Source organism: Ictalurus punctatus, chromosome 20, assembly GCF_001660625.3.
Source record: "Ictalurus punctatus breed USDA103 chromosome 20, Coco_2.0, whole genome shotgun sequence".
Taxonomy (NCBI): domain Eukaryota; kingdom Metazoa; phylum Chordata; class Actinopteri; order Siluriformes; family Ictaluridae; genus Ictalurus; species Ictalurus punctatus.
The window spans coordinates 12,470,168-12,489,981 of NC_030435.2; the positions used below are offsets into that span (position 1 = coordinate 12,470,168).

The following is a 19,814-nucleotide window of genomic DNA, read 5'->3' on the forward strand; positions in this document are numbered from 1 at the left end:
GGCAACCCTTGTCCAGTCGCGGTGACAGAGCGCAATGCAACGTGTCGTCTTTCCGGAAGTGTGCATCATAGTTTAGACTGGTATTTATGCATTTCTCAATTTATTGTCCTTAATACGAGCAGTATGAATTTAAAGAGAGTTGGATAGTCAGACTGTATTTTGCACGTAACAGGTACTCGGTTTTATTCCATTGACATAATGCAGAAAGATTTGAATTAACGGAAAAATTAACTGTCTAGCTAGCTCCGCCCAAGGTAAAACGATTTTAAAACACCGATTTGTACTTGTTATTTCGGCTTGTTATGAATTTTACTTTGGGTTATTATTCCATATAGTACACTAGGAATAGTATTGGTATAAGGGGTATTCATTTGTAACCGTGTTAGAGTTCCATACATCTTCTATACCGCTGTATCCTTTTCAGTGCACGGGGAAACCTGGAGCCTGGACAGGGTGCCAGTTCATCCCAGGGCACAACCGCACACACATTCACACACCCATTCATACACTACGGACACTTTAGACATGCCAGTCAGCCTACCATGCATGTTTTTGGACTGGGGGAGGAAACCAGAGTATCCTGAGGAAACCCCCGCAGCACGGGGAGAACATGGAAACTCCGCAGCACGGGGAGAACATGGAAACTCCGCACACACAGGTCCATGGTGGGAATCGAACCCCCGACCCTGTGAGGCGAATGTGCTAACCACTAAGCCACTGTGCGCCCCCCATATTACAATTAAAAACATGAAATCGATTTATATAAATACTGTTACAGGTTTTATATGATTTATATGACTACTGATTTAGGCTACTGTTACCTCTAAATATTGCCGATAATGTTGAGGATCTAGTTTTCAACAGTGAATACAGAACAACAACCCACATACATCTGTGGAAATAATCATGAAATGACATTGCATGCCTTCATCCGTTCATCCGTGCCTGGTAGATTTGGTTAGAGATGACAGCTGAGAAGGATGGGCTATTTGAGGATCCAAACTTTAAAGCTGATGACTCCGCCCTCTTCTCGGACTACACCACACCCCTTTCCAGGCTCACTGGCAAAGTTACTTGGCTCCGCCCCAAGGTAAATGGTCTGCACTTGTATAACACCCTTTAACCTTAGCAGTTCTTTCAACCATTCACACACACACACAAGCGCAAGGCTAATCTGCCATCTGGAGCAACTTGGGATTCAGTGTCTTGCCCAAGAACACTTCGGCATGCAGGGGGAATCAAACCGCCAACCCTACGATTAGTGGATAACCCGCTCTATTAGCTGAGCCACAGTGATCTTATAGACATGCTGTACCACTGAAAGATCTGACCTTGTGTCCTAAATTGTGTCTTACTTGCTATTACCTATAAACGGAAATATGTATAATGGGTAATCTGTAAAATATGATGTGCATAAATTAGAAACTAACATATTGCATTATATTATAGGATTGCACGAGTGCATTTGATATGCTCCACTTTTCTCTTGAACATGGAAAAACTGCAAAATAGTGGCCTATATGGTAAATAAGGTGCCATTACAGACAGTCCACCAACAAGATCACCAACAATAATATTTTTACCTGGTGCTGAATTTTTAAGAACTTAATTTAAGATCCACTTATTTAAACATCCATAAATAGCAGCACCCCCCATCCCCCCAATTTGGTCAGCAGCTAATTCCTACCCATCAACCACATTTTCCTTTTCATATAACAGCTATGTTGTGTCAAAGGAAGGCTAACACACACTTGCTATGAAACATATGCCAGTCAGCTGCATCTTTTCTCACAGCTGCTCATGCTGCGTCACAGGAGAGTGTAACATACCAGGAGGAAAGTGCTAACAGCGCTTGTGAGCTCTCAAACTCCAACGATTGGCTAATGTGGTTGTGATTGACAGAGTGCATGCCAGTTTTTTTCTTCCAAGCATAAATTCAGATTCAGGTGAATCTTATATGACCAATCTGATCAATATTAGTTCACTGAATCTGCTGTGATTGATATTCATGATTGTGATAACCTCTGCCAGACCAAATTATTCCACTTCTTTCTTTAATTCCACACTCTCTAACCAAATTCCACTCCACAGTGCAGTAGTATCATGATGCCTCTCCATGATCCAAAGAGTGCAGGTATAAATGTAGGCGTTGGTTATGGACATGGTTTGATTTTTGAGCCCAGGGGGCCAGGATAATAGGATAAAATGCAATTTTGTAGTGTTATCAATTTAGTGTCCAGTGTTAGCACATTGTAGTGACATCGTAGCAAAGTATCTTCACAAAGTATATATGAGTACCCCATTAGGTAACATGGAGGTAGAGATGTATACACAACTTATCTACAGTAGGATAACTAACCTAATTAATCTTATAGTGACAACCACAGAGACAGTGGGAAAGAGGAGAAAGAGAGCTGTAACAATATTGCTTGTTACTGAAGTTAAAATTTAATAACCAACGTTCATTCTTATTCAGAATAAGATGTGTTTCCTATGTGGATGTGGGGTGGACATTAAAAAATGCAGTTACACACCTAATTTATGTTCCAAAATTTTTGTAGTTCTTACACTTAAATTTGTCAAATTTTCTCAGTATGGACAACGTGCCTCACAGCTCCAGGGTTCCTAATTTGATCCTGAGCTTGGGTGACTGTCCAACCTTCAAACCCAAGTGTTCTGCATACTTTGTTTGGAGGGATCATATATTTTTAGAGGATACCAAGCAAAATATTTTTAAACAGGAGTGAAGCAAGCCTACATTCACTCTCAAGTACTTCAGACCTATCTATCTAGTGTGTCTTGGAAATTAGACAACACTCGTAGACTTGCCCTCTCAGGTGAAGAAATTTATTATAGAAGGATGAATACAGAGTAGAAGATGACAGCGCTCTGAGGCACTTGTGCTGAACAAGTACTAAGCGCAGGGCACGATACACTTCTGTGTACCGATTAGGAGCAGTTTGAGGCAGTTCAAACAGGCTTTGTATCAGGGTCGAACCCTTAACAGAAAATCATGTTTGTGTTCTCTGTAAGCAGATAAACATTTTGTACTAATCTAAATGACATGACATGACCTTCTTAGGCGTTATACTCTGATGAACATGAACAGAACAAGAACAAAACTAATAATAACTAAATAAATTAATATTTTCCTTCACAAGTGATAGAAAAAGCTCCTTAAAGTGACCTCTATGTGGGCTGTACTGATAAATAGACTGGCTAAGTATATATCAATATAATATATGCAATAACAATAACCAAGTATATGGTTCCCTCTGAAAGTATTGGAACAGCAAGGCCAATTCAGTTGTTTTTGCTATACATTGAAGACATTTGGGTTTGAAATCAAAAGAGGAATATGAGATGACAGATCAGAATTTCAGCATTCATTTCCTCATATTTACATCTATATGTGTTAAACAACTTAGAACATGGCACCTTTTGTTTGAACCCACCCATTGTTTCAACTGATTCAAAAAATATTGGAACATGTGACTGACTGTGATGTTTCTTGCTGCCCAGGTGTGCCCAGTTAGATTGATTGTTTAAATAATTAATAGCTCTGAATGTCTACTCTTGGTTTGAGCCCTAGGTTTCACCTGTGAAGACTGCATTTGTTAAAAATGATAAACCAACATGAAGACAAGAGAGTTGTCTATGGGAGAGGCCATTTTGAAGCTGAGAAAAGAGGGAAAATCTATCAGAGCCATTTTACAAGCAATGGGCATAGCCAATACAACAATTTGAAATGTCCTGAAAAAGAAAGAAACCAATAGTGTGAGAAACAACCAGACATGGAACAGGTTGGCCAAAGAAAACAACAGTAGTTGTTGACAGAAATATTGTGAGAGCTGTGAAGAAAAACCCAAACAGTTGATGACATCACCAACAACCTTTGCAGAGGTGATGGTCTCACAATCCACCATTTGAAGAAAAAATAATGCAGAACTATAGAGGCCATACCACAAAATGCAAACCACTCTTGAATAGTAAGAATCAGAAGGCCAGATTGGAATTAGCAAAGAAATACAGAGATGAACCACAGAAGTTATGGAACCAAGATTAACCTATTCCAACGTGATGGCAAGACCAAAGTGTAGAGAAAAACTGGATCTGTTCTAGGTCTGTAACTGACAGTTATTTTCATAATCGATTAGTTGGCCGATTATTTTTCCTGTTAATCGATTAATCGGATTGGGGGCGGGGCAAGCTTTCAGTACCATTTTTTTCGTATATTTAAAATAAAATCCACAAAATGAGTGTTATAAATAAACTTAAGACACAACTTACACAACTGTTTGTCCAGTTATATAAGACTGAAAAGAACCCAATACACACAGACACACACCAGAATATATATTATTAATTTAGGACTGTAGTTTAATTCAGTGCTGTTTGTGCATCCATAAGAAATTATTTAATAATAATAATATTACTTATATATAATATAAACTAAAATAAATACAATTAAATTATATATATATATATATATATATATATATATATATATATATGTGTGTGTGTGTATACATACACACACACACACACACACACACACATATATATATATATATATATATATATATATATATATATATATATATATATATATATATATATATATACACACACACACACACACACAGTATCACAAAAGTATGTACACCCCTCACATTTTTGTAAATATTTGATTATATCTTTTCATGTAACAACACTGAAGAAATGACACTTTGCTACAATGTGAAGTAGTGAGTGCACAGTTTGTATAACAGTGTAAAATTGCTGTCCCCTCAAAATAACTCAACACACAGCCATTAATGTCTAAACCGCTGGCAACAAAAGTGAGTACACCCCTAAGTGAAAATGTCCAAATTGGGCCCAAAGTGTCAATATTTTGTGTGGCCACCATTATTTTCCAGCACTGCCTTAACCCTCTTGGGCATGGTGTTCACCAGAGCTTCACATATTGCCACTGGAGTCCTCTTCCACTCCTCCATGACGACATCACAGAGCTGGTGGATGTTAGAGACCTTGTGCTCCTTCATCTTCCCTTCCAGGATGCCCCACAGATGCTCAATATGGTTTAGGTCTGGAGACGTGCTTGGCCAGTCCATCAGCTTCACCCTCAGCTTCTTTAGCAAGGCAATGGTCGTTATCATGCTGGAATACTGCCAGTCTCCAAAGGGAGGGGATCATGCTCTGCTTCTGTATGTCACAGTACATGTTGGCATTCATGGTTCCCTCAATGAACTGTATCTCCCCAGTGCTGGCAGCACTCATGCAGCCCCAGACCATGACACTCCAACCACCATGCTTGACTGTAGGCAAGACACACTTGTCTTTGTACTCCTCACCTGGTTGCCGCCACACATGCTTGACTCCATCTGAACCAAATAAGTTTATCATGGTCTCATCAGACCACAGGACATGGTTCCAGTAATCCATGTCCTTAGTCTGCTTGTCCTCAGCAAACTGTTTGCGGGCTTTCTTGTGCATTTATCTTTAGAAGAAGTTTCCTTCTGGGACGACAGCCATGGAGACCAATTTGATGCAGTGTGCGGCATATGGTCTGAGCACTGACAGGCTGACCCCCCCACCCCTTCAACCTCTGCAGCAATGCTGGCTGCACTCATACGTCTGTTTCCCAAAGACAACCTCTGGATATGATGCTGAGCATGTGCACTCAACTTCTTTGGTCGACCATGGCAAGGCCTGTTCTGAGTGGAACCTGTCCTGTTAAACCGCTGTATGGTCTTGGCCACCGTGCTGCAGCATAGCCTAGGCCATCTTTATGTAGAGCAACAATTCCAACAATTGTCATGAGGTGCCATGTTGAACTTCCAGTGACCAGTATGAGGGAGTGTGAGAGCGATGATACCAAATTTAACACACCTGCTCCCCATTCACACCTGAGACCTTGTAACATTAACAAGTCACATGACACCGGGGAGGGAAAATGGCAAATTGGGCCCAATTTGGACATTTTCACTTAGGGGTGTACTCACTTTTGTTTCCAGCGGTTTAGACATTAATGGCTGTGTGTTGAGTTATTTTGAGGGTACAGCAAATTTACACTGTTACACAAGCTGTACACTCACTACTTTACATTGTGGCAAAATGTCATTTCTTCAGTGTTGTCACATGAAAAGATATAATCAAATGTTTACAAAAATGTGAGGGGTGTACTCACTTTTGTGAGATACTGTACATGTATAAAATTCGGTATGCATGTGTAACATGCCAATACTTACAAAAAAGTCTCTTGAATCCATGCCCTAAACTCAACAGGAAGTCAGCCATTGTGATTTTTTTCTTAAATTTTTGCTATGTTTTTGCCATTTCCAGGCCTCGTACTTTAATTAACTCCTCCTAGATATTTCATCGGATTGTCATAAAATTCGTCAGATACTGTGAGATATTGTATATATATGTGTGTGTGTATGTATGTGTATGTATATGTGTGTATATATATATATATATATATGTTAGAGATGTTAGAGACCTTGTGCTCCTCCACCTTCCGTTTGAGGTCGCCCCACAGATGCTCAATAGGGTTTAGTCCAGCACCTTCACCCTCAGCTTCTTTAGCAAGACAGTGGTCATCTTGGAGGTGTGTTTGGGGTCGTTATCATGCTGGAATACTGCACTCCCAGTTGCCGAAGGGAGGGGATCATGCTCTGCTTCAGTATGTCACAGTACATGTTGGCGTTCAAGTTTCCCTCAATGAACTGTAGCTCCCCAGTGCCAGCAGCACTCATGCAGCCCCAGACCATGACACTCCCACCACCATGCTTGACTGTAGGCAAGACACATGTCTTTGTACTCCTCACCTGATCGCAGCCAAACACGCTTGACACCCTCTGAACCAAATAAGTTTATCTTGGTTCCAGTAATCCATGTCCTTAGTGTGCTTGTCCTCAGCAAACTGTTTGCCGGCTTTCTTGTGCATCATCTTTAGAAGAGGCTTCCTTCTGGGACGACAGCCATGCAGACCAATTTGATGCAGTGTGCGGCGTATGACCTGAGCACTGACAGGCTGACCCCCCACCCCTTCAACCTCTGCAACAATGCTGGCAGCACTCATTTCATTGAGGGAACCATGAATGCCAACATGTACTGTGACATACTGAAGCAGAGCATGATCAGTATGCAGTATTCCAGCATGATAACGACCCCAAACACACCTCCAAGACGACCACTGCCTTGCTAAAGAAGCTGAGGGTGAAGGTGATGGACTAAACCCTATTGAGCATCTGTGGGGCATCCTCAAACAGAATGTGGAGGAGCACAGGGTCTCTAACATCCACCAGCTCCGTGATGTCGTCATGGAGGAGTGGAAGAGGACTCCAGTGGCAACCTGTGAAGCTCTGGTGAACTCCATGCCCAAGAGGGTTAAGGCAGTGCTGGAAAATAATGGTGGCCACACAAAATATTGACACTTTGGGCCCAATTTGGACATTTTCACCTAGGGGTATACTCACTTTTGTTTCCAGCGGGTTAGACATTAATGGCTGTGTGTTGAGTTATTTTGAGGGTACAGCAAATTTACACTGTTACACAAGCTGTACACTCACTACTTTACATTGTGGCAAAATGTCATTTCTTCAGTGTTGTCACATTAAACGATATCATCAAATATTTACAAAAATGTGAGGGGTGTACTCACTTTTGGGAGATACTGTGTGTGAGTGTATATATATAAAATGCAAATTAAAGTATTATTTACTTTCATTTATAATTTATTGCTTAAAAATTGGGTGGTCTGCCACAAAGGTACCATGTTCCAAGTTGTTTAACATATCTAGATGTAAATAAAAGCTGAAATTCTAATTTGTCATCTTGTATTCATCTTTTGATCTCAAACCCAAATGTCTTCAACGTATAGCGAAAACAACTGAATTGACCTTGCTGTTCCAATACTTTCGGAGGGTACTGTATATCAATACAGTGATAATACAATGTATCAATATGGGATGCCAAACAACTCAAAAGCTGTTCCAAGCTCAGAAGAACAGTGCAACACAAACCAAATACCTGTGTGACCCACTGAGTAGTGTGGCACAAACCACTCAACAGCACAGCGTGGACCAATCGACATGCGTGATCCACTAGACAGCGTGGTGCAGGCAGGTTTGAACCGAGCTGCACGAAAAAGTTGGGACCTCCCATGAGACCTGCGCAATCCACTGAGCAGCACGGCACAATACCATTAAGAATTTTAGGACTATTTAAAATAGTTTCAAATATTCTCTTAGCCCTGTTTAACATCTGTTGATCACTGGTCTGCATAACACGGTTAAAACACGCTTGCGCCGCAATGTCCACTGGATCGCAAATGTCAGTATTCTGAGGTGCTCAGTTTGGACCAGCTTTTGAGTTTTTGGCTTTTCCATATATCAATATACTACTACTACTACTAACAACAACAACAACATCAATAAAAACAATAATAATAATTAAACATAACATAAAATAATTATTAACAATAATAATAAAAACAAGGCTCTTACTTCATCAAACTGACTTTTGGACTCCTATTTTTATTAATAGGTTTCAGCTGTAATTGATACTGGAATTTTATACTGTAGTATAATTGAATGCTAACTAGTAAGTGGATGATGATGACAGATATTGTAACCTAATTGTTTGCTGTCTTTTGGATTTGGATTATAGCATAACCATATAGGACTATTATGAAAGACACCCATTGTACTGTATGCTTTCCAGAAGGTGTTGTGAGTCTGTGCCATGATGATGCTAGAAACAACAGAAGTCTTTATTTTTACACAGGAAATCTGTAAGAGTCCATGCCTCTTCCCTGATGACTTTACTGAGGCTTACCCAAAGCAAGGCATTCTGGGAGACTGCTGGTTGCTGTGTGCTTGTAACATGCTGCTGAAGAGCCGCTATCTGCTGGATCAGGTAAAAACAAAGACACAGATCACAGATCATTAGTGTCCCATCCAGGGTGTATTCTTGTCTCACACCCAGTGCTCCCAGGATAGGCTCTGGGTCCACTGTGACCCTGATAAGGTTAAAGCAGTTTTTGAAAGTGAGTGAGTGACTGAACGACAGACAGTAAATGACTTTTTACTTTTTTAATATGTTCAATAATGTGTGGGTTACACAGAGGCACAGGGAGTCACATTGCTGTGTCACAGATTCTGGGTCCCCCATTCTATTCAGAGTTTGGGTTACTCTCTGTGTGAAGTTCCTCCAGCTCTCCCTGTGTCCACATGGGTTTCTTCAGGGTTTTCTGGTATCCTATGATTTCTCGAGGTTCCTCCCACCTCGTACAATCATGCCAGTAAGTCGATTTGTTACTTTAACTTGCCCTAAAGGTGTAAGTGAGTGTGTGTGACCTGTTAAAGTGAGTGTGTGTGACCTGTGTGGCCTTAAAACAGACAACTCGACAATTAGAACGTAAATGGCGTCAAACCAAACCGGTGATATTTCAAACAGCATGGAAGGAGAGCCTACTGAAATATAGGAAATCTCTTGGCGATGCTAGAAAAATCTATTTCTCCACCTTAATAGGAGACAACAAAAACAATTCTAGATTCCTTTTCAACACAGTAGCAAAATTAACTAGGAATAAAACCACTACAGAGAGAAACACTCAATCATTACATAGCAGTGAAGATTTCATGAATTTTTCATTGATAAGGTTGAAAATATTAGACGTGAAATACAGGCCATTAAATTAAAACCGGACAGTACTGTAACAAACCCATTACATGACAATGTAGCAATATCAGATCAATGTTTAGAGTGTTTTGCTCCGCTTAGAGAGACCGAACTAGCTACATTAATCTCTTCAGCCAATTCATGAACTTGCATACTAGATCCCGTACCTACATGTTTGTTTAAACAGATTTGTCCAGGAGTAATTGAACCACTTCTAAATATAATCAATTCTTCCCTAAGCACTGGCTATGTACCTAAATCACTTAAATTAGCAGTTATTAAACCCTTGATTAAAAAACCTGATCTTGACCCGTCTCAATTGTCCAGCTATAGACCAATATCAAATCTCCCCTTCATCTCTAAGATTTTAGAAAAGGTTGTAACAAAGCAGTTATGCTCGTACTTAGATAGGAATAACATTCATGAAATGTATCAGTCAGGATTTAGACCTCATCATAGCACAGAGACAGCGTTAGTTAAAGTAGTAAATGACCTTCTACTGACTTATGATCAGGGTTGTGTCTCGCTGCTTGTGTTACTCGACCTTAGTGCAGCTTTTGATACTATAGATCACACTATTCTCCTTGATAGATTAGAAAATGTTGTTGGTATTAAGGGAACAGTCCTCTCCTGGCTCAGGTCTTATCTGACCGATCGTTATCAGTTCGTAGATGTAAATGGTGATTTCTCCATGCGTACTGAGGTTACTTTTGGAGTTCCACAGGGTTCTGTTTTAGGCCCATTGCTCTTTATTTTATATATGCTACCCCTAGGTCAAATTATTCGTAAACATGGAATTAGCTTCCACTGTTATGCTGATGATACACAGTTGTATGTTTCAGCGAAGCCAAAGGACAGAGAGAAGCTTAGTAAAGTTGAGGATTGTGTAAAGGACATTAGACATTGGATGTTAATTAACTTCCTTCTACTTAATTCTGATAAAACAGAAATACTTTTATTAGGCCCACGTGTAGCTAGAAGTAATCTTTCTGATCACATGGTTACTCTGGATGGTCTTTCTGTTTCATCATGTACAGCAGTTAAAGACCTTGGAGTGATTATTGACTCCAGCCTATCATTTGATGCTCATGTAGATAATATTACTAGGATAGCCTTCTTTCATCTCAGAAATATTTCTAAAATAAGAAACATATTGTCACTACAATTCAATTCAATTCAATTTTATTTGTATAGCGCTTTTTACAATAGACATTGTCTCAAAGCAGCTTTACAGAAATATCAACACGGTATACAGATATTAAAGGTGTGAATTTATCCCAACTGAGCAAGCCACTGAGTGGCGACGGTGGCAAGGAAAAACTCCCTAAGATGTTTTAAGAGGAAGAAACCTTGAGAGGAACCCGACTCAGAAGGGAACCCATCCTCATCTGGGTAACAACAGATATTGTGAAAAAGTTCATTATGGATTTATATGAAGTCTGTATGGCGTTAAGAGCAGCCGTAGTCCAAGCAGTCTGGAATTAAAGAAGATTTGAGCTCCATCCAGAGGCAGAAAGGATCTGGATCTCTAGTATCTCCATAAATTCGTGTGGGGCTCGGCGAAAGGAGAGAGGGAGAAAGTAGAACAGAATCTAGTCAGGGTAGGCTTGAGTAAACAAATACGTTTTAAGCCTAGACTTAAACACTGAGACTGTGTCTGAGTCCCGAACACTAATAGGAAGACTGTTCCATAACTGTGGGGCCCTATAAGAGAAAGCTCTTCCCCCTGCTGTAGCCTTCACTATTCGAGGTACCGTCAGATAGCCTGCATCTTTTGATCTAAGTAGGCGTGGCGGATCATATAAAACCAAAAGGTCACTTAGATATTGTGGCGCAAGACCATTTAGTGCTTTATAGGTTAATAAGAGTATTTTATAATTAATGCAAGATTTTACTGGGAGCCAATGCAGTATTGATAATATCGGTGTGATATGGTCGTATCTTCTAGTTCTAGTTAGGACTCTAGCAGCTGCATTCTGGACTAATTGGAGCTTATTTATATTCCTACTGGAACATCCAGACAGTATGGCATTACAATAATCTAATCTAGAGGTGACGAATGCATGAACTAGTATTTCCGCATCATGTAGTGACAATATGTTTCTTATTTTAGAAATATTTCTGAGATGAAAGAAGGCTATCCTAGTAATATTATCTACATGAGCATCAAATGATAGGCTGGAGTCAATAATCACTCCAAGGTCTTTAACTGCTGCACATGATGAAACAGAAAGACCATCCAGAGTAACCATGTGATCAGAAAGAATACTTCTAGCTACACGTGGGCCTAATAAAAGTATTTCTGTTTTATCAGAATTAAGCAGAAGGAAGTTAATTAACATCCAATGTCTAATGTCCTTTACACAATCCTCAACTTTACTAAGCTTATGTCTGTCCTCTGGCTTCGCTGAAACATACAACTGTGTATCATCAGCATAACAGTGGAAGCTAATTCCATGTTTACGAATAATTTGACCTAGGGGTAGCATATATAAAGTAAAGAGCAGTGGGCCTAAAACAGAACCCTGTGGAACTCCAAAAGTAACCTCAGTACGCATGGAGAATTCACCATTTACATCTACGAACTGATAACGATCGGTGAGATAAGACCTGAGCCAGGAGAGGACTGTTCCCTTAATACCAACAACATTTTCTAATCTGTCAAGGAGAATAGTGTGATCTATAGTATCAAATGCTGCACTAAGGTCGAGTAACACAAGCAGCGAGACACAACCCTGATCGTAAGTCAGTAGAAGGTCATTTACTACTTTAACTAACGCTGTCTCTGTGCTATGATGAGGTCTAAATCCTGACTGATATATTTCATGAATGTTATTCTTATCTAAGTACGAGCATAACTGCTTTGCTACAACCTTTTCTAAAATCTTAGAGATGAAGGGGAGATTTGATATTGGTCTATAGTTGGACAATTGAGACGGGTCAAGATCAGGTTTTTTAATCAAGGGTTTAATAACTGCTAATTTAAGTGATTTAGGTACATAGCCACTGCTTAGGGAAGAATTGATTATATTTAGAAGTGGCTCAATTACTACTGGACCAATCTGTTTAAACAAACATGTAGGTACGGGATCTAGTATGCAAGTTGATGAATTGGCTGAAGAGATTAATGTAGCTAGTTCGGTCTCTCTAAGCGGAGCAAAACACTCTAAACATTGATCTGATATTGCTACATTGTCATGTAATGGGTTTATTACAGTACTGTCCAGTTTTAATTTAATGGCCTGTATTTCACGTCTAATATTTTCAACCTTATCATTGAAAAATTTCATGAAATCTTCACTGCTATGTAATGATTGAGTGTTTCTCTCTGTAGTGGTTTTATTCCTAGTTAATTTTGCTACTGTGTTGAAAAGGAATCTAGAATTGTTTTTGTTGTCTCCTATTAAGGTGGAGAAATAGATTTTTCTAGCATCGCCAAGAGATTTCCTATATTTCAGTAGGCTCTCCTTCCATGCTGTTTGAAATATCACCAGTTTGGTTTGACGCCATTTACGTTCTAATTGTCGAGTTGTCTGTTTTAAGGTTCGCGTTTGATCGTTATACCAGGGTGCTAATTTTTTTTCTCTAATTATTTTCCTTTTGAGCATCACTACATGATGCGGAAATACTAGTTCATACATTCGTCACCTCTAGATTAGATTACTGTAATGCCTTACTGTCTGGATGTTCCAGTAGGAATATAAATAAGCTCCAGTTAGTCCAGAATGCAACTGCTAGAGTCCTAACTAGAACTAGAAGATACGACCATATCACACCGATATTATCAATACTGCATTGGCTCCCAGTAAAATCTCGCATTAACTATAAAATACTTTTATTAACCTATAAAGCACTAAATGGTCTCGCACCACAATATCTAAGCGACCTTTTGGTTTTATATGATCCGCCACGCCTACTTAGATGAAAAGATGCAGGCTATTTGACGGTACCTCGAATAGTGAAGGCTACAGCAGGGGGAAGAGCTTTCTCTTATAGAGCCCCACAGTTATGGAACAGTCTTCCTATTAGTGTTCGGGACTCAGACACAGTCTCAGTGTTTAAGTCTAGGCTTAAAACGTATTTGTTTACTTAAGCCTACCCTGACTAGATTCTGTTCTACTACTTCGCAGTCATAATTATCTTTTTTCTCCCTCTCTCCTTTCGCCGAGCCCCACACGAATTTATGGAGATACTAGAGATCCAGATCCTTTCTGCCTCTGGATGGAGCTCAAATCTTCTTTAATTCCAGACTGCTGGGACTACGGCTGCTCCTAACGCCATACAGACTTCATATAAATCCATAATGAACTTTTTCACACTAACTGTTGTTACCCAGATGAGGATGGGTTCCCTTCTGAGTCGGGTTCCTCTCAAGGTTTCTTCCTCTTAAAACATCTTAGGGAGTTTTTCCTTGCCACCGTCGCCACTCAGTGGCTTGCTCAGTTGGGATAAATTCACACCTTTAATATCTGTATACCATGTTGATATTTCTGTAAAGCTGCTTTGAGACAATGTCTATTGTAAAAAGCGCTATACAAATAAAATTGAATTGAATTGTTACCCTGCAATTGATTGGCTCAGTCTCAGTGTTGCCCAGTGTTCCCAGGTTATGCTCTGGCACCAGCACAACCCTAACCAAAGAAAGTTAAAAGATAAAGATAAAATTTGAATGAAATAAAATAAAATTTGCACTGTTGTGTGTCCCCAAATCAGGGACTGAAAAACCCAGTAAGAATGAGATGAGACTGAATGTGTGTATGATTGTTTCAGGTGATGCCTCCTGGACAGTGTGTGTGGGGGAAGAGAGGTTATACTGGTCAGTTTTGGTTCCAATTTTGGAGGAATGGCCACTGGACAAAAGTTCAGATAGATGATCGACTGCCCTGCATCAACAACACACTCTGTTTCTCTCGCTGTCACAGCCCCATGGCTTTCTGGGTAGCGTTGTTGGAGAAAGCATATGCAAAGTGAGTACTATGGGGATGTTAATTAAATTAATTAGAATAATCTCATTATTGTTATTCCGTATTTAGCCTTAGCCTTCATCCATATTGGTGATAATCAAACACACAAATCAAACAAATCCAAACCCCCCTTCTGATAAAATGCTTGTGTAGTTGACAAGTGTTTCTCTGAATAAATCTCAATGTCACTAATGTTATATTCAGAAATGTTAGACATTACCTTGAGTATATAGAGATTAAGTGTGTGGTTTTCATATTTCTTGTCTATTTACACTATATATCCAAATGTTGTGGACAACTGACCCTCACACCCATATGTGTTTTGTGAACATCAGAGAGAAATAGTTTGTATATATTGTAACATTATTTTTGACAGGTCTAGGTCAAAGGTCAAAAAGATACATATTCTCACTCTCTATATCTAGGTCAAAGGTCATGATCATAAAATATATATATAGTTATGTTAAGTCGGGTTCCCATCTATTCCTGACACAAATTTTACCATACATGGTACGGCCATATGTATTCTAGACACCCACACACGTTGCGCACATGTTCTTTCTAACACTCTGAGGTAGGTCTAGGTCATAAAAATATATATAGTTATGTTAAATCTGGATCACATACATTCCTGACACAAACGTTACCATACCTGGTACGGCCATATGTATTCCAGACACCCACACATGTTGCACACACATGTTCAGAAGTAAATTCAGAAACAAAGATTGTCTTAAACCACAAATGTACACATTGGTAGGGGTCATAAAACCCTGAAACACACGACTCGTCCCTTAATTCATTAACATAAACACACTGTAAGCATTCAGGTCAGCAAACCCCCAGGAAACACATGACTCTCTCTCGCTCTCTCTCTAACACACCCACACACACGCACGCACACCCACACACCCACATACACACACACACTTCAGACACTGTCACCAGAGCTCATAAATGTAAAATGTACACTATCTACAGAACTACGGGAAAACACATGTGTAGGACGGTGTGTATAGGCCTACAAGACATCGCCCAAAAAACTTGTCTTCTAGTTTAAACAAAACTCTCGATTCTTTTAAGCAAGACTTTAAACATTTTACATCCTAAAGGGTTATGTTTAGAAGGATTGTAATACGCGCGTTTCTTATAAAACACCATCTTTAAAACGTTTACCTCCTAAAGGGACCTATTTAGAAGGTATGTAAAAACTTTTTTTTCTTTTCATTTTTTTTTTTTTTTTTTTAACATTTCTTCGGGTATATCAATGTTTTAGAGTATTTATTTCAGTAAATTTTTATTCAAAGTCATGCAATTTTCTCAAAAATGTAACCAATAAAGTTTCATTTATTTCACAAACTTACATTCTGCTCATTTATGTTCACATTCAACCATCATGTATTTTCTAACAGCGGAGTTACACAAAACAAACCCATCCATCCATCCATCCATCCAGCCATCTTCTACCGCATACTCCTTTTCAGGGTCACGGGGTACCTGGAGCCTATCCCATGGAGCATCGGGCACAAGGCGGGGTACACCCTGGACAAACCCCCACAATCTAAATCTAAAATGTGTGGTTGCAAGATAAAAATTCTAATTTATTGAATTAATTAAATATTTAAAGTTGTACACATTATTTTGATGAGTTGTGTTGACATAACAATGTTGATAATTACATCAACTTAATATTGTGTGTAATTTCTGCATTAATTGATTTAAAACAAAATTTACGTTGTAGTACATTTACATTTATTCATTTAACAGAGTGTTAGAGGACCTGTAGACTGAACAAATACTAAGGACATTACAATGTGAGTATCATTTCACTTACAATTAAATTCTACTAAAGCAATGAATTTGGGGCATATTCTCAATTGTGATATTACCAATAGTGGACTCGTGTATAAGCTACACCCGCTAATACATTTGATGGACAGTTTTGCACTACTACACGTAGCTAATGCTAGTCATATTTAGCAGTGTAATTTGAATATCTACTCTTTAGTTTACGGTAGCAATGGATAAGAACGAAAAAAGTTTCATTTGACAAATCTGCTCATCTAGAGAGGGCTTTTCATTTGTGTTATAGGAAAGATAAGCATGATTACATTTCTGCTTATTCATGTAAACCTCAACTACATTGTGTAATCTAATTTCATGTATTGATACATTTTTTATTTTATTCTTTAAATCTTTTGTCATTCGCACATGTAGCCTTCTAGCTCCACAGCCTTTGGACTGTGGATAGTTCTATGAGAGACATAAAAGTAGTAGACACAGAGTGTTTCTTTTTTGCCTATATTGCTCATTTCATTCAGTGCTTTAACGTCTATAAATCCTGCAGAGATGTTATGTATGAGATTTGTAATGTAAATCACACTGTATTTTACTTACTATTGTTATACAACTTAAAGGCAGTCATTTTTCCTGGTTTAAAAGACTTTAAAAGCATTCTACTGCAGACAATCTAAATGGAGCAATGTAATTTTAAAAATGATTGTCAACTTAACAACTTGTGTTCATAATTATGGTAATTTAGTACATAACACTTAAATTCCTTTTAATTAATGTGAAAAGAAAGTGTCTTTGTGTGTGTCATATTTTTGTTTGGATGTGTGTGTGTGTGTGTGTGTGTGTGTGTGTGTGTGTGTGTGTGTGTGTGCGCGCGCATGTGTAATACACATGGCCATACCATGTATGGTAACATTTGTGTCAGGAATGGATGTGATCCGGATTTAACATAACTATATATATATTTTATGACCTAGACCTACCTCAGAGTGTTAGAAAGAACATGTGTGCAACGTGTGTGGGTGTCTGGAATACATATTGCCGTACCATGTGTGGTAACGTTTGTGTCAGGAATAGATGGGAACCCGATTTAACATAACTATATATATTTTTATGACCTACCTCAGAGTGTTTCATATTCTATGTGAAAAGAAAGAACATGTGTGCAACATGTGTGGGTGTCTGGAATACATATGGCCGTACCATGTATGGTAACGTTTGTGTCAGGAATGTATGTGATCCAGATTTAACATAACTATATATATATTTTATGATCATGACCTTTGACCTAGATATAGAGAGTGAGAATATGTATCTTTTTGACCTTTGACCTAGACCTGTCAAAAATAATGTTACAATGTATACAAACTATTTCTCTCTCACATCCCATGGCAAATTTACATCATTTCAGGTGCATCCCAATGCTGTTCAGATAGGGTAGAGCTCAGGGCTCTGTGCAAGCCACTCGAGTTTTTCAACCTTGTCAAACCATACTTTTATGGACCTCTCTTTGTCATTGTCATGCTGGAACAGGTTTGGCCCCATAAGTTCTAGTTAAGGGAAATTGTAATGCTACAGAATATAAAAAATTTGTGGCATCAGTTTGGGGAAGGCCCACATAAGGGTGTGATGGTCAGGTGTGCCCCCCAATTTTTTTTGCTATATAGTGTGTTTTCCAGTATACAAAAAAGCATATTTTGTCTGTCTGTTTTTCTAAAGGCTGCATGGTTCATATGAGCGTTTATGGGCAGGACAGGTGTGTGAGGCAGTGGTGGACCTGAGTGGGGGTGTGGCTGAACGCTGGAGTTTAAAAAAGTCTGTGAACACACCTGGAGGGAAGAGCTTGTTCCCAGAGCTCTCTGAGGAGATGAGGAAGCAGAGTTACATCAGTTGCTGTGTACACGAAGCCCCTATGGGTGAGTGGGTGAACAGCACAAGTATAATGTGCAATTATTGTGATACATTAGACAGAGTTTTAGAGCACTTGGCAACTTTTGTAGAAATACCAGCTATTTAGACCAACAATAGGGAGTATGTTAACAGAAATCAAAAGTGCTCCTCTGTCTGATTAAAACTGTGTAGTAACAAGTAGATTACACAAAACGTAATGAGACATTGTTCCTTAGGACTCTTAGATAAAAACAATTAATGAATTCATCATCACATTTAAAAGACTTTAATGGTGTATGATGAGGAATAATATAAGAATATGAGGTGTAACTGAAATTCTAAGCAATACTTGTTTCAGTGGCTCGAATGTGCTGTACTCTGGCAACTAGCTAGCTAGGTACATATGGCCAGGAAATAAATCAGTATAGTGAACAGATTGCAGTTTGATTAAAATTAGAAACATGTTTTATTGATTGGTAAATATAAATGAATGTCTGACTGATACATCCTTTGTTTGAAGCCAACATTACCACATAACTTATTATCATCAGCCACCACTGGCACAGTTCACTGGACAATTCCAGTAACTGTGAACGCAACTCGTACTCGGGTCTGCGCTAGTTCAGGATGTAAAGTAATCTGTGCATGTGTTTTAGCCAATGATGACATCATTAGTTTCCGCAACACATGTGTACCATGAGTGACAGGGGAACATTTTGGGACACAGAAGTGGTCCACTGCTGCACATAATATCTACTATGCATAATAGCACCAAAATAATAATTACAAAATATGATGAGTTGCGTTGTGTTCTCCATGCACGTTTGTGATGACATATGATGAACGTAAATGTACCGGGGTTCAATAGAATCAAGTGAGTCTGAAACCAGACCAACACTGAGGGGGGGCACCGGGAACAATCGCACTCAGATTCGGACCTCGGCAAACGTGCACAGTGTGAAAACTACCACATGAACATGTCAATCGCGCCCGGATCCATACCAAAAATGCAAATTAATTTTGGAGAGGTTTGCTTGTGGTGAGAAAGCAATCCGACCAAACGGACCAATGAACCAACTTGTATAGCAAAGCATGATGGGAACTGCATTACGTAAAAAGCATGTTTGTTTTGTTAATGGCTCGCAACAAAAATAGTGGTTTAACTTTGACCAAAGATGAGGTAAAATGCCTCATTGAAATTTAGAAACTTTCAAAAACACATAAAAACACCTAGTTTTACAAGGTGTTTAGTGAGGATCTCAAGGAGATAGGCTTTAATTGCAATAAGCTCTCAGAGCTGCTGTCTATCCTGTTTGATGGAAGACTGCTATGAGTGAAACCCTGGAACATAAACAGGTGCACTCTGACCAATGAGAAGACAGTTGACTCACATGTGACTTGCATAAACACATTTTGGTATACTTCTAAATGTAGCCTTGTGAAAGCAAATTGAGCCAAGGAGAAAATGCAACATTGTAA

The 19,814-nt window shown here is 39.0% G+C and overlaps 1 protein-coding gene across 8 annotated transcripts in view; it reads left to right on the top strand.

Annotated features, from left to right (window-relative positions):
* capn10 (calpain 10) overlaps nucleotides 1–19,814 on the top strand; it is a 56,725-nt gene continuing 36,911 nt past the window's right edge. For 5 of the 8 annotated variants that reach the window (XM_047153646.1, XM_017461901.1, XM_017461900.1 and 2 more), the window contains exons 1-6: nucleotides 1–80; nucleotides 953–1,090; nucleotides 8,791–8,922; nucleotides 9,131–9,307; nucleotides 14,458–14,654; nucleotides 18,165–18,361. In XM_047153646.1, coding sequence (XP_047009602.1) covers nucleotides 965–1,090; nucleotides 8,791–8,922; nucleotides 9,131–9,307; nucleotides 14,458–14,654; nucleotides 18,165–18,361 — 829 coding nt within the window. In that variant the 5' untranslated portion in view covers nucleotides 1–80; nucleotides 953–964. Of the gene's footprint in view, nucleotides 173–952; nucleotides 1,091–8,790; nucleotides 8,923–9,130; nucleotides 9,308–14,457; nucleotides 14,655–18,164; nucleotides 18,362–19,814 lie in introns of all 8 variants that reach the window. The other 3 variants (XM_047153649.1, XM_053673540.1, XM_047153647.1) reach the window with 2 other exon arrangements.